Genomic DNA, 21,719 nt, shown 5'->3' on the forward strand with positions numbered 1-21,719 from the left:
CAGAGGTCATCAAAGGCAGGTAGGACAGATAGGGGAGGAGGCAAGGCGACAGTAAACCAGCACCATGAAGGCAGCCTTGGCTTCCTGTTGTCCCTGGCAGGGTTCCCAGGCTGCAGACTGTGGTTAGTCTCATGGGCTCCTCCGGGGCCACAAATGAACCACGGCCTTAAACAAACTACAGCAATCTGCCGAGACTTCAAACACTTGTTCCTACCCAACTGTGAAACCAGCGTTTTGTTTTTTAAATAACATCTTTGAAGTAGTTTACGCCAGAAGGAGAAGTGCGTGTTTTCCAAAAATCACCGTTCATATCTCCCAACTATTAAATCAAGCAGAATCCTTTTGTTTAGGACCCCGATTTGTGTAACCTTTGGTCAAATGGTACCATGGGGGAACAAGTGGTTTCTGAAGAAATGTACTTGAGGATCTCCAGAGCTGTGCTGCGTGCCCCTCACAGCCCCACCGTGATCAAGCCCTCCAGTTAAGGTACATGGTCTTCCAGGGCTGGTCTAAAAACTGCAGGGCTGAGCATTAGGGGCTGTATCACAAGCACTGGCTTCCATCCACAGGCAAGACACCTCATTTCTTTCCATCAATGGCTCTTACAGGGTCAGGAGCAAGAGATTCCCATGGGGCCTACAGATGGCTCGACCTGAGCCTCTGAGATGAGAGCCAAGCATCGGCTGATGCTGCTGGTGTGTAACCTCCCATAGAGACCCCACCAAGCTAGCTGGTTTGTAAGGAACTGCCAGGAGATAGACAGGTGAAGGGAAAGCTTTCTGGTCAAGAATGAGGCAAGAAGACAGGGGACTAGGAAGTAGCTAGAGGTTTGGGGCTCAAAGTACCAGCCTAGTAGGAAGGGCACAGTTGCTTTGGAGACCTGCCAAAATGGAAGACCTTTTGCTGCCCAAATTCTCATGAGCCTGTTTCCTCCTCCTTTCTCACCTGGGCATTTCCCCCTGTACCCCTTGGAAGCTGGGTCTGCAGGTGGTCTTCAGGAGGTCCCTGTGCGGGTTTGGAAGGCTCCGGGTGACCCGTTCACTCCGATAATGAGGCTCTCAGTGAGTGGATAGTTCATGTCTGCATTCCAGGGAGTTGATAACATTTCCTAGAGTTTACCTAGGGCTCAGTGAAGTCTTAAGCATTTTTTTTTAATCCCTTTGAGATCATTCATCTCCTAATCTGATAAATTCAAAGGAAAATACACTCAGATCACTCAGCTACTTCTTAACACAAATAACACAGAACTAATAATAAGGTCTGGAGGGGAAGTGAGCGGAAAGGGACTCAAAAAACAGGAACGGATATGCTCTCAGGAAGTGTCAACTCTCCCAGAGCCACACTGACAAGAGTGGGTCCATGCTTCAGCAGAAGTAAACTGAGGCCTGGTTTCCTCATGATATATCTACTTGGGCAGGTAGCTCCGTGAGTGGCTTAGTCCCTAGAGCATCTGAAAGAATGTTGACCCCCACCCCCACATACACACACTTTCAGCTGACTAATAAGAATCCTAGGAGAGAAGCAGAATGGAAGCTGGGTGTGGGGTGCACACCTGCAACATAGCACGTAGGAGGCTAAGCCAGGAGGATCTGGAGTTTGAGGCCAGGGCAGGATACATCAGGAGTTCCAGGCCAAACCCAGCTGCTCAGAGAGTAGCCCACAGTGAAAAAGGAAGCTGCAGCAGAATGGAAATATATGAGAAGTGGGCTTATAAAACAAAACACAACGCAGTCACAAGCTATGCTCGGCTCTTCCCCTTTCATCCTTCTACCTGTGAAATGACAGGGATGGGCAAGATAGCCATGAAGCCTGTGGACGGAGCTCTTATTCCAGGCATCATCTAGGGAAGGAAAAGGAACGCTCCACCGTGCAGTAAGCTGAATGACTGTCACAGTTTGAACCTGAAATGTCCCCCTTAGAGGGTCATGTTCTGGGGGCTTTGGGTGGGTCTGTGTCATCTTTTAGGAGGTGGGGGAGGTGGGGCATGGCTGGCAGCAAGTCACTAGTTCTGATGGTTAGTTTGAATTGTCATTTTTGACCCAAACAAGGATCGTCTAAGAAGAGAATCTCCATGCGGGGTTGTCTACATCGAGCTGACCAGTGGGGTTGACCTGCAGGGTTGTCTACAGTGGATTGGCCTGTGGGACTGTCTACATTGTGCTTCTTTTGGAATCTGCTATAGACCAGCAGAGTGGGTACTGGCCCTAGGAAGGTCCTGTAGCAGATGAAGGATGCAGGCATGGAAGAGACACTATCTACCCAGGACAAAGATGGAAGGGTGAAGAGGACCAGGCTGCTACACACTGCTAGGTGGATCATGCATAGCCAAGAGGTCTCTAGCTGGACCACTCTGGCCCTGGACTGGATCAGTATATGGAAAAGGTAAGTCCAGGTAAGTAATGATCCTCTTCAAGAGACACGGTGTTCACAGAGCAGATGGCCTGGTGACACCCTCCTGCAAGGACACTGGCAAGCACAGGTGCACATGACAGGAACACACACATCTCAAGAGTGTGGAGTTCCTTTTCTGGGTTAGACTTTCCAACCATGGAATCTATAAACACATTAGCTTCCTATCCATAAGGTCCTTCCCTCTGACCAGTAAAACTAGCAAAATCAACTGAGGTCCAGATCTCAGGAACCAGTAAGATTCCATTATGCACAAGAAACATCCCCCCAATAGCATGGGACTCTGCCAGGGAGGGAACAGACCCAGACAAAAATGCCCACCAGGTAGAGTGGAAAGTGGTCAGTTGTAGAAGAGAGGAAGGACCTCAAAGGAAGTTCCCACCCAGAATTCAGTGCGCTTCAGGAAGAAGAGCCCTCACTGTGTGTGGGAAGGCCCCAGTTTTTTGGACTCCTCCCCTCCCAGGCCCTGGGAGCCTCATGCTGTGTTATAAAGCCACTTCTCTGGGTTGTCAAATGGCCCATTCGCCCTAAGTGCCTCACAGTATTATGAGGACTAAGTGAGAACTGATTTCAGTGCACAGTGGATAAATAAAAGCAGTGAGTATGAAGCCTTCCTCATCTCTGGAGGAAGAGGAGGGCAGCACGCTAAGAACAGAAAATGAATAAGGGCAAATGGCTACAGTAGGTGGCACCCGACTGACCCCGGGATACCAGCCAGGTCAATGTGAACACATACCAGGTTAGTAACTGGCTCCAGTTACTGTCTCTATCCTCATATAGGCCACCCCCTCTCTCTCATTTAAGGAGATGAAATGAGAACACGTGAATTCCTTTGCATGGGGAGAATAAAAAGTCCCACCAGGAAGTGGCAGGAACATGGCAAGCAGAGTCATGTGACCCCCGTCCTCCTGAAGCCCCAGGCCCCTGCACTGTGTGCTTCAGCTCAGTGTAGTTTTTACCAATTTTCAAGCGATTCTACAAGTCAGAGACGCAGAGAGGACACTGCTCTGTCAAAAGTGAGGGAAACTGAGGTTCCAGGGGTGAGAGATTCTTGTCCAAAACAGTGCCATCAATAGGGAGCCCATCTCCTGAACTCCGCACACCGTGGAGTGGTTCATACCATGCCGCATCCCAAGACTTGTTTCAACAATTGAGACTGGTGGGAAATGCCTGTAATCCCAACACCAAGGAGGCCAAGGCATGAAGACTGATTTGCAATTCAGGCTAGCCTGGGCTACAGAGCCGGACCCTGTTTCCAATAAAACAAAACTGCCACTATGGCAAACCCTGACCCCAAGAGCCATCTTCCTGACAATCTGACGTACTCTACTGACCTCCTCAGGCACACACATGGTGCACAGACATATATGTAGGCAAACATCCATACACATGTATCCAAGATAGAAATGTAGATTCTCTGGATCCATTTCTGTGAGAAAACAACTATTCAGGGTTAAAACCATTGGTTCAATGACATGACATCATAGCCCCTGACAAGAAGGGAAGGGAACAAACGGCCTGTCGTATTGGGAAGACAGAGAAGGAAGCTTTTTTGTTTCTTTGCCATGGACTTCTCGCCTACAGACTCGGCTGTCAATCTCGATAGATGACAGGGCTGCGGGAATGAGCGCAGGGGGCAAGCACATGGTTAAGGGAGCAAAGGAACGTGTGGCACTGAGAAGCCAGAGGCAGGCAGTGAGATTTCTGTGGGGTCTGAAATTGGGGCAGGAGTCAAGTTCCAGTGGGTGCGGGTGAACAGGGAATCATGGCTCCTTTGCCTGCTACTCTTTCCTGCTGAACAGAGAAGAGGAACAAGGAAGATCCTAGAGATAGAGCAAAACCATATCCAAGGTCAGAGTCACCCTCATCTTCCATGGCTACTCTCACCCTTGGCTATTAACATTTCACGGGGTACTTTACTTACTGTGAGATGTTCTATTCTAATAAAAAAGAAATCAAAGTATAAAGATTTTGCTGGAAGACTAGCTCTGTTTCAGGGTGACTGGTGACATGTTCAGGAGGGGCTCCCAGGCACCTTACAGGGGCAACACATGTCTGGCAGAGGAGAACAGGCCATTCCCGAAGATGCAGCAGGTCAGGAAGGAGGCCTGGGCTTTTGGAAACAAATGGTGGTGACATGTGTCACTATCGGTGCGGCTGGGATGGTTCTGTGATGCACCATGGGGGACTCTAACAGAACCATCCCCAAGCACGACTTGACTCCACAGAGGGAAGGACCCAAGAGGGCAGACATCAGCTGATCTGTAGTGAGTGCTAGTTTATCAGATTAGTGTCCCCCCCCCCCACCCCGCCACGCATTGCTCACTCTTCACTGACTGAAGAGACCGAGAATGGGCCAGCCCTGCTGAGAGGAGTAGGTAAGACAGACCAGAGCATAATGCTTTTAGCATGGAGAGCCTCCTGGGGTCTCCTGAGCAGGCAGTAATGGAATCGACACAATGCTGCAAAGGTTTAGGATCAGTGGATGTGATAGATAGAAAACAGTCACCAACCACAGAGCTCCGGGCTAAAAGTAAGTTTAGACACTGTCGAGTCTGACCTTTCACACACACAGCCCAGAGTCACGTGGTGGAACCAAGGCCCTAGATCACTCATACCCAGCAACTTTTCAAGCCATGGATCTTTCCTTGCACCTTCCGCCTCCCCCCAGGCTAACATCAGTCTCCTGGTTCTAAGGTAGGACAAACCCTCTGGAACGCTGTGTGCATCCCTGAGGATCCCACAGGTCGCCGGGGGCAGCCTTACCTTGTGCGAGTAACGCTGATCCACAATCCTTGCCAGCCCGAAATCCCCAATCTTGAGCACAAGGTCCTCCGTGCTGATGAAAATGTTGGCGGGCTTCAGGTCCCTGTGCAGCACGTTAGCCGAGTGGATGTACTTGAGCCCACGCAGCAGCTGGTACATGAACAGCTTGGCATGCTCCTCGGTCAGCGTGCCCTGCTCCAGCAGCCGGGCCAGGTCAGTCTCCATGTACTCTTGGACAATGTAGGCCACGCTGAACTTGAAGAGCTCGCCCTGCAGATCGCTGCCCTTGGGTCCTAGTACCTCATACACCTTGACAATGTTGTCATGGTCCAGGCGCCGGATGATCTTGATCTCTCGGAGCGCGTGCTTCATGCTTCGGGCATCGCTCAGAGCAATCTTCTTCACGGCGACCTTCCGGCAAGACCGGCTGTCCACAGCCGACAGCACCAGTCCGTTGACCCCAAAGCCTAGGGGTTGGAGGTCAACGAAGCGCCCTCCAAGGTCATACCCGTAGACACTGGCAATGCAGTCACCTTTCTCGGCCATCGTTGCCTCAGTGGTCTGGAGCCTCTTGGGGGATGCAGGGACAGGCAGGAAGGGCCAAGTTCCAGCGAGTTGTTTCCCCTGCACACCTCATTCTGTCAAACCTCACAACTGAGGGACGCTTTGGCTCCTGGTGAGGTCACTGCTGCCAGGGGACAGGAACAGCCGCAAGTCCTTGCTCACTGACGTGCTCAGCTGGATGCTGCAACTGTTCTTACCTGCACTGAGAGGGTTTGCCACCAACTCCTGTGCTTCAAGAACCCTCTTAGATGCTTAAAATGGTTCATGCTTCTTCCGGATCTGGCATTATTAGAAGGGAAAGCCAGTGTCCTTATCTTGTATCTCCTGGGATCTCAGAGTAAAATATGCAGCAACTCTCTCCCGTTGAGTCCTCCTGTCGGGCTCAAATGCAGGAGCTGCTTGCTGAGCTGTGTTGCTTTACTTAAGTGGGTCCAAAGCTTAATCGGATCATAGCTTCCCTCTGTGCTCTGAGCAGTAAGAGGGGATCCAGTTAATAGATTCTAGAAGGTTCTGGAGGTTCCTTTCCATTTCTGCCAGCTTATCTTTCCCCAAGTTCCCTTTAGAGTCCCCAAACCCCAACCAGTTTGGTGAGTAAAGAGCTTGGGAAAAGCTGCTCTCTCATGAGCTCTGCAGCTACACCTGCTGCCCCAAGTCCAAAAAGAACTCAGCTGCCAGGCCAGGACCCTCCAGAGGCTTCGGATGAGGGCACATCCTCTTTCACCCACTCATCCAAGCCAGCTTGACGGAGACTGCTCCACCGGATGCAGTAGGACCGCAGGAATGCAGCAGCATCTCTCGGAGAGTGTCCCCTTCCCTGTCAAAGAAACAATGTTGGGTAAATTTCCACACTCTGGCTTCCAACACCTTCCCGCTTGCGTCTTTTGTTAACTAGCCCAAGTGTTATTTGATCTGTCCAGCCAGCTGAAACGCTGCTTGCTCAGGGGATTCCAGCTTTGCACTGCCCAGGCACCCCCATGCTGCTTGCAGCAGCGCCCTGGCAGAGGAGAAAGACGGGGTTGATTTGATAAGCCCATCAGGTGGAGGGCTTTTATGTCGGCGCCTGCTTCCCTCGGGCTAACATGTGCAGACTAGGGGTGGGAATCACCCTTTTGACCTTTGCAAGATTCTTCTGTTATGCTTTCCAGACACATCAGCCCTCGCTGGGAAGGTTGAGAGTCAACAGGAACGAGTTACAGATGAAAATGAGGGTGCAATAATCTTGTTTTCCCACGAGGGTCCCTTCCTTATTTTGCAAACGCCTTTGAATACTTTAAGAGAAAAATTTGTCTCGGGCTGAGATTTAATAGCCTTTGTATGCCTTCCTTCCCACGTAGGTGGCAGAAACACAGTTCTATCTCTCACAGAAAAGGGGCTGTTTGCCCAAAAGCCAATGCTATCTCAGGGCTGGCTCGCCATGCCAGCCCTGGTCTTTTTATGACAGAAACACTAGGGACCGAAGCATCTAAGTGATTAAAGCAGTTGGTCCCCTCTGACCTGACGATTCCCCTCTGATGGCTGTTAACTCAAATTGCAGGTATAGGAGATGAGGTGGTAGGTGAAAACTACCAATCCTAGCCAGGTCAACTCAGAACTCTGAAGTAAGGAACATAGTGGCTTCAAGAGTGTGACTTGCTTCCCAACTGTATAAAGCTCATGGGTACACAAAGATAGGACTTTGTATGTGGCACAGAGGAAACCTGGCCAGTCTCAGTTCTTAATTTCCCGCCTCCTCTATGGAAGTCTCACACAGTGCAGAGTCCCACGTGAGTACGTGTTCCCGTCTGAACTCTGTACGACTCTACACATAACAAGTGAAGTAAAACAGCTATGCATAATGCTCTGAAATTCTAGCGTGTGCACGCTCACGCATGCATGCATGCATGTGTGTGCAGGTGCATACAGACGAGCAGTCTAGCGGATAATCAGATCCCTACTGAGGACCATGCATGCGGGCACACGTCTGTGTTTGTGGATGCCAGCAGTTGAGCCCAGGCGCCTTCTTCAGTAACTACCCCACTGTCTTCTCCCAGGCACGGTCTCTGGCTGAGTGTCTAGCCAGCAAGTCACAGTCACCCTCCTCTCTCTGGTCCTCAAGCTCTGGGGTTACATACAGGCTTTTTATGTGGGTGCTGGGGAGCTGACAGTGGGCTCTCCTGCTCATGCTATCTCCCGAGTCGTGCCGTTACCCCCTGCCCTGTGCCCTCTGAGGATTTCTGAACAAGGACATTTGCCAAGGCTCTGGAACATAGTAAGGTGCTTAGCATCACAGACGGCAGCAGCTATGGCTGCCTTCCGTTAGTTCTTCACACTTGCAGGAGATGGGAGTCTTCTGACAGCCTGTCAAATTTACAGCGGTTCCCCTCTGAAGGTTTTATTGGGCCCAGAGGCAAAACAGTTATAGACTTAACAAAACCTCTGACTTGGGAATAGTCCGAGTGGACAAAATCTCATCGTCCTGAGCTGCAGACAATACAGTCCTTTTTGGCTCCTGTGACTAGGAGTCACCTTTATTGGGTAGGGCCAGGCTTCTAAGTATTCTACTAAGCAACTCCATTAGTGACTGACACCTGCCCCGCTGTGTCCCTAAATGCCAACAGCAAGCCCTCTGAGGCTGCTTCTGACCCAAGTTCTCACTTCTCAGGTGACCAGGTGATGGACTGGGCCTTGTGAGAGCTGGCTTAGTGGTGCCAGCAGAGACTGGCACCTGGCTAAAGGAATACCCTCCATTGGTATGCAAATGCCTGAGCCACTTAGCCACACACAATAACACGTCTGTATGTAGTAAGTCTTCCTGGATACCTAACTCAGGGAACCCCCCTCCATCCGAGAGAGAGAGAGAGAGAGAGAGAGAGAGAGAGAGAGAGAGAGAGAGAGAAAGAAATATGGTTCTATCCCAACTCCAGCAGCCAGATGACACCACCTGAGCTGGAACTTCTTGCAGATCCACATTTGGGCCTCATTCGGTCCCCAAGGGTACTGCAGAAGGAGCTAATTCGGCCCCCCTCCCCCCCCAGGATAGATGCCCACACCTCCTCCTCTTTCCAACTCCTGCTGGGTGGTGAACAGAGATTGGAATGGTCCCTCAGACTTCACAAACAGCTCAAAGGAGGACTTGCTGGCAACTGGGGATGCAATGCAGATAATCCGTGAATAATTAAGAAGGGCTTCATTTCTTTTTAAATCCATTCCTCTTCCTGCCCCGCTGTGGGGGGACTGCCTTCCTTGTGTGTCCTGTTTTCCTGTGCTCTTCCCGACACACTGGCAGCTACAGCACATAGGAGACATGTCACTGTGGGGACATCGTTTTCCTCCTAGATGTCAACAGACCCTTTTCATCCTCGCCTGGCTTCTCTGATTGTGCCTTTCAGACTTTTTCCAGCACATTTCCTGGAGGGTGGGCTGCCTCTCCCTAGTGCTACGAGAGTACACAGCATGCTTACCATGAGCCCGAACGGTGCAGACAAGTCCATGCCTGCACTTGACTCTACAAATACCTTCTCAGTATCATCTGCCACCCCAATATTGCCTCTCAGAATGTCAGCAGCCTATGCAGGAGGCCTTCATCCAAGCATTCCCACCCGAGTTTCCTGTCACTCATCTCTTCTGAAACTGCTTCATTCTCCAGTTCCTCTGTAATATCTACTGCAAACCCACGGCCTGTCCCCAAGGCAGTTTGCTAGGAAACATCCTCTGTCCTCTTCTGGCATGATATGCCAAGAAGCAGGACTAGTCACCCCCAGAGAGGGGCAGGCGGTACTTAATTGTGTCCCTGGAGAGGGGAGTAGGTTCAGCAGCAAAGACTGGTCATCTCGGTGAGGTGGCAGCTCAGAGCTACTCAGAACCCCAGATATGATTTCAGACCAAAGGGCTTGGCATTCACTGTACGAGACACAAAGGCCAACCTCTTCACCTGTGCTCAGATGACAGGCAGCAAGACGAAAGCACGTAGCTCCCCCAAGGGCAGCACAGGCTCCCACAGCCACAGCAAACACAGCGCAATAAACACAAATAAAAACCTCTAAGCCTAGGCCTCCTCACAGTGGAACCCCAGCTCTTGCCTGGTTTCTTGCGGACAGCTTCCCAGATATCCAGTGAATTATTATTCTCTCCCTGTGCAGTCTTCTAACAGATGGGGGCAAACCAGAGGTGAGGTGCTATGTGCCACCTGTCCCTCTCTGGGATTCCTGGGGCTCTGGTTTACAGACTGGCTTAGGAAGATCTAAATTTAGACTCACCCCTCTGCCCGCTCAGCGCCTCCCAAACCTTCTGCTGTTGGCTTCAGCAGGAAGCAGACACCTGGGAGGTGCTGACATTTCCCAGCTACTGATTTGTTCCTTCTCCCCAACACCCCCAAAACCTGTAGCCAATTTTCAGATGGGACTGAAGTTTTAGACAGGTAAAACCATTTATGCGACACTTAGGCCTGACTGACCTCATGGTTCTTGAGTGGAGATCAGTAAGCCATTTCTACAAAGGACCAACATATCTTTGTGGCCAGACTACTGACTACTCACAGGGGTCCTGCCTGGCATCACCTCTAGCTGGCACCAGCCACCTACCAGTTCCCTAGTGTGGCAGGACCCAGCTCTGCATAGCTGCCTGTCTGCACAGCAGTCCCATTCAGGCACACCCCCCCCTTTAGCCTCTGGATGCCCATAACTGCCAGGATATTGGCCCCGACCCCAAAGAGGATGTGTGGAGCTGGTGCCCAGCACTGCACCTGGCACCTGGCCAGGATCTGAGAGTTAAAGTTCACGTCCTATCATTTCAGTCTGAGGAGAGCCAGGTAGATAAAGACTCTCTCCTCCCATTGGGTGTAACACAGCAAATGACTCAGAGGTACGGACGGACTTATGCTATACACATCCGCAGGATTCCACCCACTTAAGAGTCCGGGTGATACGAGCCAGCATGTGGGCCTAGTGTTAAAGGGGAACAACCAGGCAGAGAGGACAGAGATAGGAAGGGAGGGCTGGGATTAGGGGGAAAGACTATGGAACTATATACCTCCATACCCAGGGTAGCTGTCTCCCTTCCTGGGTCACCCAACTGTCGCTAGCACTTGGTGTATACCACCATCCCCCTTCTGCCACACCCTGATAAAGCCCTCATTACAGAAGCTGCAGGAACCTTGACATAGCTAGCAGAATCCATGTGCTATCGCACCTAGACTGCACAGTTCTGGATCAGGACCTGGTCTCCCCTCACATGATGGAGGGAGTTAGCTGGGAATATAGGATGGAACTGGCACCCAGGGCGAGCCTGCTGTTCCAGCTAGTACAGGGCAAAGTTTGGCCAACAGCGGGCAAGAAGACAACACATGGAACATTCTCTTCAGTTCTTCCTATCTACCTGCTCCAGGTGAAGAACTTGGGGAGTTGACGAGTCTGGAAAACGAGCCCAAGCCAGGTTCTGCTGTTTTGGTATGATCTGGAGCCCCCATGCCAGGAAGGTTAAGGTGAGTCAGGTAGGGCGAGGGGTAGCCTGGGAAAAGTTGTAGCCACCCCCAGACTGTATAGCCTCTACTTCCAAGTTGACCTCATCAGTGCGATGGGTTCGGGCAACTTGGAGCCTGAAGGAGAAGGCATAGAGGAGTGGGCTTCTGCACTGTGGCCAGAGCTGCCCCCAGAGCAGGAAGGCAACAGGGTAACATGGTGGGATGCAGTCACAGAATAGTGAGAAGTCACCTCCCCAGAACTGGGCATGTTCCACCTCCGGCAAGTACAGTCTGCTCACTGGGGCATGCAGAGGAGACAGAGACCCGAGCGAGCTTCCAGCTGAGAGAGTTGCTTTCAGAGCCAGGGTTTCTTTGACCCCTAAGAAAATCATTTTCTTTTTCCTAGCGACACGAATTGTTTCTGGTTCTGAAGCTGAAACGGTAAACTAGGATTTCAATGTGCGCAGACATAGAGGCTCCCATTCCCTTGGCTCCAGGGGAAAACCTCCCCTGCTCCTTTGAGTGGGCAGCGAAGGTACCTGTGCCTGGACCAGTGGTTTCCAACCGTGCTAATGCCGCGGCTCTTTAATACAGTTCCGCCTGTGGCCGTGACCCTGGACCATAAAATTACTTTTGTTGCTGCTTCATAACTGCAATTTTGCTACTGTTATGGAGTCTTAATGTAAATACCTTTGGAGATGGAGGTTTGTCAAATTGGGTCGCGGCCCAGAAACACTGGCCTAGGGTCTCTCCAGCTTAAAATTCTACCTCTTTCCACCTCTGCCCAAGGCCTGGCTGTGTGGCCCTTCATAGGGCTGTGACCCAGGGAGCCACAGGGCTGGGGTATCTTTCAATGTCGGGTCTGCTTATGCCACCTCTCGTCACCATGGCTGCCGTGAGGTAGAGAACCACTCGGCTCTGCTTCCTTGTAACAGAACACTAGGACCAATGGGGGCCTTCAGTGAGCAGCTCTCTGCCATCTCCTGCTGCCCCTTTACCCCTCTCTTCCTTTCTGCTTCATTTCTGAAGGAAGGGGAGAGTTCTCCTCACTCTCCAGCTGTGACTTTTTTGCATATCTCTCTGTGACAGAGGTTTAAGCCTGAGCTCCCCAGGGGTCACAGCACCCACACCCCATCTCAGACGTGTATCTGTGCTCCCCTCAACTCTAACCTCTCTGAACTGCATGGCATGGCCTCACAGGTTAGAGCAATTGTCCTCAGTTACCACATTCCTAGAACATGAGCCACCACCCGTGTGTGACTCCGTGCTTGGGGTTGGTGTGCTTTGGGATTAGGGCTTCCTTCTTGTTCACAGTGCACACGCCTGTGACAGCCAGTCCACAGGCTTCTACTCCTCAGCAGGGTTTTCCTCCAGTAGACTGAGAAGCTCAAGAAAAGTGTAGTGGCTACATAACCCTGAGGTCCCCAGCTGAGTACGTCACCTGGCACACTAAAAGGTGAAGACTCCATGAAAATGCAGGCAGGACTGGGGCTAGGTCCCGAGAACAGAAAGTGTGTGGAAGAAGGGCTCAGAGCAGTGAGTTCTGGAGGAGCAGCTCTCAGAAGCTGTGATTTGCCAGGGGAGCCATGGACAAGCATAGGACAAGAGCAGGAAGCCTGAGTGGAGCAGGGTGAGGGAGCAGCTAGTGGCTGAGCAGAGATGCAGGGGCGGACTTAGAGATCACAACAGGACAAGGCCTAGGAGCTGAGGTGGAAGAGTGGCCAATGGTGGGGTCCTGGGGAGCCTGGGGGGAGGGGTCGCGGGGTATACAGGACTTTGGTCCAGAGCACAGAACACAGTGCACAGTGTCATGATCAGAAGAGATTGTTAGTGGTAGAATCCTGGAAACTGTGACCTAGAGAGCAGAGCCACCCTGTGAAGCTCCCTCTTTATCTTTTCTTCTCTGGCTATCAGGTCACATAGCGACCAACTCGGGATGCTGAAGCCAGGTTGGTTCTAAGACTAAAGACAAACTCTCCCCTCAGACTCACTTTTCTCCCTTCCTTCTTCAGGCACAGCCCCAGCGTGAGACACCACACAGTTCACGACCCATTCTGAGGAAGCCCTCCTTACGGACTGTTCTCTGCTCAATTCTTCTGGAAGTCTCAGCTGCTGTAGACAGCTCTTTTATTGTTTGGTAACCCCACAGACAGCAATAAAAGTAAAATGAAAACACATTTGCAAAGCAACGTTCCACTGTCCAAAGCGCTTGCCCATAGTTCTACTTAATATTTAATATCTCCATGCAATATTTATGCAACATCCCCATGCTTCAGGCAGCGGGGATGCAGGTGCAAATAAAGCAGGTGCGGTCCTTAGCCCCTAAGAAACCTCCAGTTCAGAGGTGGAGAGGCCTATGTGATACAAAGATCGGCTAGAGCGCAACTGTGATGCACTTCTGATTGGAAGCCACACAATGCTGAGAGCGGAGGGGACAAGAAGACCAATTACTTTGGCAAATAGTGGCAGACTGCCTGGAGAAGTGACATTTAAGTCAAGACTTGCAAAGTGAATCGGGGCTGAGCAGTGGAGGCATTGGGGGCAGGGTGTCAGTATCATGCCCTCGAGAAGTAAAGACAGACATTGGAGGGAGAGAGAAGGCTGGTGGGCCGGATTCTGAGAGCCACAGGTGGATAAATAAGGCCGGGGGAAGGCTGGTGGAGCTGACTGAATCAATACTATTTGATTCTGCTTTAAGAGAGCCTGAAGAAGAGGCATCAACCCTGTCCTCTGAGCAGGAGGAGAGCTGAGAGCATCGGGAAGTCCGGGGAAAGAGGCCACTGGGGGACCTGAGGATCCTCCTTGCACAAGCCTGCTCTCTGTGGTTTCGTCTCCACCTTACAGAGAACTGAGGCAGGCTGGTTGAACGAGTTGCTTAAGTCTTTACTCTGCAAAGGGGCAGAGCAGCTGCTGGCACTTAACTACGCGAACCTAATTTAGCTACTAAGTGAGTTGACCCGCCCCAGCTTTGTAGGAGCACAAAGGTCCTTTGCTCCCACAGGTCATTAGGGAAACCAGGAATGGTAACACACAGGAGCCTCTTCTCCATGGAGGAAATAAAAGACCTGCTGGTCTGCCCAGAAGACTGGGAGTGGATTTTGTTAATGACCTGGGGACCTCTTGGCTACCTGCGGAGGCAGACCTCACCCATCTAATCCCCCAGAATGATTATCCCAGACACTCTCTCCCTAGACTGTTACCCATCCTAAAGGGAGATGTCACATGACCTGCTCACCTCTCTGCTCTTGGTCAGACATAGATTAGATAGACAGACACTAGATTCTAGGCCTTTTAGCTATAGACCCCACCCTCATGGTCACATGTACTTTGCAAAGGAGTTTCTACGTAGTCACACCTTTACTATACACTTGGAACTGGACTGATGGTTACCTGGAAACCCTTTCCCAAATTGTCTTAAATATGTTGACAACAAACTGCCTGGCCCTAGACTCCGCAAAGTCTGATCCAGGTTGAGGATGCCAGTCTGCACCAGATTTTCACTCTTATCTCCTCCTGAGGTTTGCTTCCCTGCATGTCACAAGAGTTTGGAACTTTTCTGATCCCTAGACAAGTATGACTTTGTTCCCAGATAGCTGTGCCATCAGTGTTTTCAATTTGGCAACCACCTTCCCTCCTCCCACCTTCATGCCCCTCCTACAAGATCAATTGACAGTAGATCCCCTGTCTCTGGCAACATCCCCAGGTGTTGCTGTTACCAAGGCAACCATGTTACCAGCCCACCAATGGCCATTACTCAACACTATCGGATTCTGCCGCCTGCTTCCTCCCTCTTCACAACACATGGAAAGTTATCTAAAGTAAGGTATCCCCTTCAATAAGCAGAAATTCCCAATCTTGGTGTCAGTCCTCCTGGGCAGAAGCTCCAAAGGTGGAGATGTGGCACAGATATGCAGGGCTGTGGCTGGTTGGGCATTGGTCCCCCTCCACGCAATAACGGGTCTGACCAATATTAACTCTCAGCCATGGAGGCCACGGGGGTGGGGTGGGGGGATGATCTCACGGCACGAGATTTCCAAGCTTCAGAAAGGGAAGAGTCCAGAGTGCAGTGTGGTCAGTTGAAGCAGGGAGTGATATCAGCTAGTACGAGGTTGTCAGCCCCCATCACCGCTTTCCTCTGACACAGAGGACCAGGCTAGGGCCAATAAGACAGAGATGCTAAGATGCTATTTCCGTTCCCAGTACCGGCCTCTCTGGAGAAAAGCAGCATTGCCTTCCTCCTCACACTCATCTTCTCTAAAGCCCAAGTGGAAGGCAGGAGACGTCCTTCAGAATTGCCATGAGCAATAAGGGATGGGAGGAGATTGAGGGAAAAAATTCAGCAGCTAGGGAGATGGTTCAGTCAGCAAGGTGCTTGCTGGGCAAGCCCGAGGGGCTAGGCTTGGGCTTTCTTGTAAGAAGCAGGGCGTAGTAGCACATACACGGAACTCTAGTGTGCAGAGGCAGAGATCCCTGCCTGTGGGAGGAGGATCCTGACTGTGTGTCTGTGGTAAGGCCAGCCAGCAGAAGACAGGACAGCAGTCATTCTGCAGGACCATCCATGCCATGTCTCGTAAGCCAGGAGAGACTGTTAGGAACCAAAACTAAACGTGTCTGAACCCAAGCTTCCCCCAGGTCAGCGGCTGTGACTTAAGCCAGGACCCAGGTAGGGTCCTTGGTTGTGCACCCTGCACCCAAAAGTCATTTCCTGGCTGGGCCTGCTGGGGCTCCTGGGTCAGTGGACTTGGGGTAAGACCTGAGAATCTGCATCCCTAAGTTCTGCTGATCCAGGGACAGACTTTTAAAAACTGCTCATTGAGGGGGCTTAAAGCAGGAAGTGTGAGGGGATATGAGTGGGTTCAGACTCCCCTCTTCCCAAGACATAAGTAACATTAAAGCAGAATTTGGTGGTACGGCTTCTGCTCAGTATGAATGAAGCCCTGGGCTCCATACCAGATATACAGATATACACATGTGTATACACACACACACACACACACAAACACACACACACAGATGCACATGCAAACACAATTCTTCCTTGTCTCAAGAATGAAAAGGCAGTTAGTGAGGTGACTAGGTACTGTGGACCTTTAGTCTCTCCATGAAGGTTCAAGCTTGAGGCTGGTTACCAATGACCCCCATGGTCTCCTGGATGGTATTAACCACAGAGACCATCCAGGCTTGGATCACTATAGAGCCTGAGCTCAACTACCGTATTCCCGGCTCAGCCAGATCCCACAGGCCAGATCTATGGCTCAGTGTTGTCGAACTCCTGCTAAATAAAGATAATTACATGATAGGCATATGCTGTTTAGGGTGCTGCCCTGCGTGTATATCTGGGGGAGAAGCTACTTCCCTGAAGAAACTTGGTTGCCTAGGTAGATTTCAACAGTTTCTCAGCATTTTATTTTACTTAGTATATCTGTGTGGTCATTATATAAAATAAGACACAGGAAGCCAGCAGAGCCCATACACCAGCCAAGTTTTTGTAAGCCAGTACTTTGTAGTTTAATTTAGAATGATCAATTGAGCAGTCACCCAAACCCTATTTCTTAAAATTCCCCGGGGTGGAATTCTTCGGCTTGGTGCTAAGTGCGTAGGCTGGCTCTCAGAGGCTTCAAGTAAATTTCCTCTTCTCGAATACAATAATATGTTGCTGCTGACAAGCAGAAGCCGCCATACAGTGAAGGAAACAATTAGCAAATTCACTAATTAGGATTCTACTTGCACGTCTTCCACAACGGTTACCATTTGTTTATTATAATTACAAATCTCCTGTCTTACTAAAACCACTAATGGTCTTCAGAACGTACTGTTACGTTTGCAGAGCCAAATACATTTTGTTTTGCACGAAGAAAAAGAATGTCTGTATAGTGTTACATCTGAAGGGGCCTCAGATGCTCCAGTTGAACAGTTTAAAGTAACAGAATCTTATAGCAAGCCAGCACACACACACACACACACACACACACACACACACACACACACTGCAACAGATACAATGGATGATGCCGCTTAGTGTACTCACCTTTAGCCATTCAATTACACAATCAGCCAATGAGAACACTGAACCTTATTCTTAGGCAATAATTACCTAGATTATTTCTACACACTGAGAAATTCCTTATGTTTCTAATAGCAGATTAGGTTATGACAGGTGTCATACCAATTTTCATTTTTCAAGAAAAAAGCAGTTCACATAGAAAATCTCAAGTTATTTTTAAGCTAAAAGAGACAGCAGCACAAACAACTGAGGACAGTTAAAAAAAAAATTCAAACAAACGCATGATTGAAACCGAGAAGCTATGAGTGCTGTTTTTAAAAGGCATACCGTATAGTTTGCAAAGGTCAACTCTAATCTGTGTAACAGCACGGCACCTTTACATACGAGCTGCAAAGCACAGATCTTCATGAACCTCTTCACAGATGAGAAGTGGGTTCAGGGCAGGCAGAGAGGCCAGTCCAGATCCCAGTGGAGGTGGGAGACAGCGTGAAGAAAGCCCGCATTTCCCAGTGAGAAGCCGGCCTGCACTGACTGCTCAAGGATTCAGAGCTACAGGGAGAAAACAAGAGGGGGAGGGGGCACGAGAAAGGAAGGGAGAAGAGAAAAAGGTAAAAAACAGAGAATAGAGGGGGCATTCTGTTTGGAAACAGATGCCATCGGGCCTTCGTGGGTCAGGAATGGGGCTGATGTGTGATTTTGAGTCATAAACAGGACTTCTCCTTAAAAACCCCTCCAGGCCACACACAGACACGACAGACAGACAGACAGACACACACACACACACACAGAGTCAGATAAGAAATTTAGTAAATGCTGTGTATGGTGGCAAATGCCCCAGTGCTTTTAAGGGAGGAGCATCATGGACCCGAAGCTAGCCTGGGTTACATGGTGAGAGCCTTCCTCAAAAAAAGTAATAGACGGAGCATTTGAACACGAAGTGTTCAGCCTTTCTCACTTTCCCCCACTCCCCACTTGACAAAACACCATGCCCCCAAAGCCCCCGCAGGGACAGCCACAGAAAGGAGTCTTCTTAGAGCACAGACTGTGTATGAAAAGGGGAGACACAGATTCCTGTCTTGGAACACAAGTAGGCTGGCTCAGGTTTAAAGGTTTCTGTTTCTCTGGTTCATTCCCATTGGCAGTCATGGAGCTTGGCAGCAGCCCTCAGGGAATTACTGCTTCCCTCCCGTCAAGGCTGCTCACTTTTACCCACAGGCTGGCCTGAGCTGCCTTCTCCATTCCTCAGGTTTCTGGAACAACCGGGTCATTTCAGGTCTGGGTGCCCAGGCACTCACTCCGTCCAGATGGAGGAGGTAGCTCTGCCCTCCCTGCCTACCCGGAGACATCACAGCATCCCCAGACTGTGCCCCAAGCGACAACCTCCCTTGTGTGGTCCATGGATGAGCAGAGGGTCTTGAGTCCTGTTTCTGCCTTCAGCCATAGCATCTGGGTAGACTGTTCGGCATCTCTAAGCCTCAGCTTTTATTTGGGAGAAAGGGAACCATGAAGCCAACTTCCAGGGTAGTGTAGAAAGTGAAGGTCATGTAGTAAGAGCTGTGTGCTGTGCGGGCATGTGCAGGCACCCAGGCAATGGTAGCAGCTTATACTCCATGGAGCCAATATGCCGCTGCCTTCTTGGTTCTTCCTTCCAGAACTGGCTTTCTCTGAAAAGGCCCCCCAGTGTGTCTCCACTGCTGCTGCTCTATGGTTATTGTGCTAAAGCAAACCAGGTCAGTAATGATCCCTTCTCCTGGTCTCTGGACTCCTGCATGGTTTCCATCTAACTGCTGCGACTTTGGGAAGGTGTCCCAGGAGGGAAAGTGAAGCCTAGCAGGGAACACAGAAACCTATGGGGTAGGAGCACAGCAGCATTTGGTGTCCCCAACACACCTGCTTGTTGCATTTTTTTTTTAAGTGTTGATGTCTCCCTTAGCCAGCTAAGAAGGGAAAATCCATTTTTGAAAATCAAGCTAACATCCTTAGGTAAATATGTCATGCAAGTTTGAAGGGCTGCAATGTATCATAATATTTTTCTAAGACTTCAAGGCATCCAGTGTTAACTTGAGGACTGTAAACCATGCCATGAGCAATCTAAAATAAGGGCTTTTTTTTTCCACTCTAGAAATAGCTGCCAAACAGACAGATTCCATCCTATGTCAGCCACACATTGCCCGCAGAGCCTCAAACCTCACCATTGCCCAAGAACAGAAGAATGGGAATGAAGTTAGAACTGGCAGCAGGACAGGACCCAAGATGCTCTTAAAACTGTATAACATCCACTCGTCAGGGACTGAACTGAGTCTTTCAAGTCTCAGTCTAAACCCATAGATTGTCTAAGTACCTAGATTGTGACTATATTTGAAAATAAGACCTTTAAAGAAATAATTAAGTTAAAGTGGGGTCATTAGTGAGAGCCTAACCCAGCAGGATAACTGTCCTTACAAGAATAGACAATGCTACCAACAATGGGAAGAGTAAAGGGGTGGCCACAGGGGACCCAGAAAGACAGAAACCTATAAGTCAAGGTTAGGGCTGAGGAAGAAACTACCATTCATGGCTTGGAGCTGTGAGGAAATAAATATATTGCTCAGTTGCCCAGGCTGTGAAATTCTGCTATTGTGGTCCTAGCTGACTCTACGCCTTGACACAGGGCTTTCTCATTCTGCCTGTAGAGAATAGGTACTTAAAAGTAGCCACAAAGATAACTAGCAGAGTTAGACTTCTAACCTTTGACTTGGAGTCCTAGACTCTGTACTCTACATGAGTTACTTAGGTGAGGGTTTGCTTCTTCTAACCCATCTCTGATGTGAATGTATTTTATTACCATTGTTTAATAAAGAAGCTGCTTTGTGTGTATGGCAGGGCAGAATAGAGCAAGGCAGGAATTCCAAGGAGAGAGAGAGAGGAGGAAGAAGGCAGAGCCAAGGAGACACCATGTAGCTGCCCAAGGAGATAGATGCACCGGAACCTTACCAGTAAACCACGAGCCTCGTGGAAAAATACAAAATAATAGGAATGGATTAATTTAAGATGTAAGAGTAAGAATCCCAAGCTAATAGGCTGGGCAGCATTTTAATTAATACAGTTTCTGTGTGAGTATTTTGGGTCAGGGCAGCCAGGAAACGAACAGCCAGCCAATGCCGACACATCTCCATTCCTTTCTGTCAATCACCGACTCTCTACCACGGGTCTATTGGCCATGGAGACTCAGGTAGGTAATTTTTTGCTATCTTCCCTGTCTTCTATGTGATCTTTACAGCCTGCTTGCAGGAGTCCCTCTGTTTTCTCCACCTCCAGTGCCTGGGGATTCCACATAGTGGTGTGGATCCCAGGCATCCTATTTTTTTCTGGAGGGCTCAAATCACCCTCCCCTCCTAGCTCATCTCCATTTCTTTCTGCTACCCATGGACCCACAGAAGCCCTCTCTATCAATGACCCCAGAGCCATCTGATCCATAGAGGGCAACAGCAACCAAAGAATGGAATACCCACCCAACAAAGGCAAGACTAGATATCAACACCAAGAAACACCTCGAACGTCATAACTCCAGACACCTAGATCCCAATACAAAAGCACAGACATGACAGCCAAGACAAAATGCTTCTACAAAACCTTACTGCTGTAGGCCGTGAGCAATGCAATAGAGCAGAAGCACAACACAAGATATTGAAATAGCAATTATGAATATGTTTAAGGGCCCTAAAGAGACTGTGAATGAAGTTAATGAAGCCTGTGAAAACACAGTTTCATGAAATAATGAAAATCAGTAAAGATATGAAAGTGGAGTTTAACAAAGAAGTAAAATCACTAAAGAACACCCAAACTGAGATAAAAGTGGAAATAGAATATTTAGGGTGCCAAATAAAAAGCTCAGAGGTAAGCCTCACCAACAGATTACAGGGCATGAAAGAGAGACTCTCAGGTGACAAGGTAGCCCAGTCAAGGAAAATGTTAAATCTAAAAAGATCTGGGCACAAAATATCCAGGAATACTGGGACACCATGAAAAGACCAAATTCACGAATAGGCACAAAAAACAACACATATTTCTTCAGCTGATAAACAGTTTCAACAAAGTGGCAGGATACAAAATTAACACAAAAAAATAGCAGACAGACCGAGAAAGAAAGCAAGGAAAAAATACCTTTCCCAATAGCCTCAACACACACACACACACACACACACACACACACACACACACACACCTACACACACACACCTTGGGTTAACTCTAAGCAAGCAAGTGAAAGACTTAAAGTTTTTCTTATCTAAGATTTTAAAGAAAGAAAGTGAAGAAGATATCAGAAGATGGAAAGATCTCTTATGCTCACAGATTAATAGGATTAAAACACTGAAAGTGGTCATCCTAGCAAAAGTAATCTACAGATTCAATGCAATCCTGATCAAAATCCCAATACAATTATTTATAGAAATTAAAAACGACGCGCACGGCAGCGGCGGCCGGAACCGGACGCGCACGGCAGCGGCGGCCGGAACCGGACGCGCACGGCAGCGGCGGCCGGAACCGGACGCGCACGGC

At 49.6% G+C, this 21,719-nt stretch overlaps 1 protein-coding gene and 1 long non-coding RNA gene across 6 annotated transcripts in view; one reads left to right on the forward strand and one right to left on the reverse strand.

The window, feature by feature from the left end:
- Positions 1-21,719, reverse strand: part of Mapk4 (mitogen-activated protein kinase 4) — a 264,113-nt gene that overhangs the window by 34,359 nt on the left and 208,035 nt on the right. For all 3 annotated transcript variants that reach the window (XM_050151717.1, XM_050151715.1, XM_050151716.1), the window contains exon 2: positions 5,176-6,553. In XM_050151717.1, coding sequence (XP_050007674.1) covers positions 5,176-5,721 — 546 coding nt within the window. In that variant the 5' untranslated portion in view covers positions 5,722-6,553. The remainder of the gene's footprint in view (positions 1-5,175; positions 6,554-21,719) is intronic.
- LOC126507380 (uncharacterized) lies at positions 132-13,317 on the forward strand. 3 transcript variants are annotated; one of them, XR_007593507.1, is made up of 4 exons: positions 132-486; positions 2,049-2,392; positions 11,101-11,197; positions 13,189-13,317. It is a non-coding gene; the product is annotated as an uncharacterized lncRNA (long non-coding RNA). The 3 variants fall into 3 exon arrangements; XR_007593505.1 differs by lacking the exon at positions 132-486 and having other exon boundaries at positions 1,447-2,392; XR_007593506.1 differs by lacking the exon at positions 132-486 and having other exon boundaries at positions 1,447-2,382.

Source organism: Alexandromys fortis, unplaced genomic scaffold, assembly GCF_014885135.2.
Source record: "Alexandromys fortis isolate MF-2015 unplaced genomic scaffold, M_Fortis_MF-2015_v1.1 scaffold_71, whole genome shotgun sequence".
In the NCBI taxonomy this organism is placed as follows: Eukaryota; Metazoa; Chordata; class Mammalia; order Rodentia; family Cricetidae; genus Alexandromys; species Alexandromys fortis.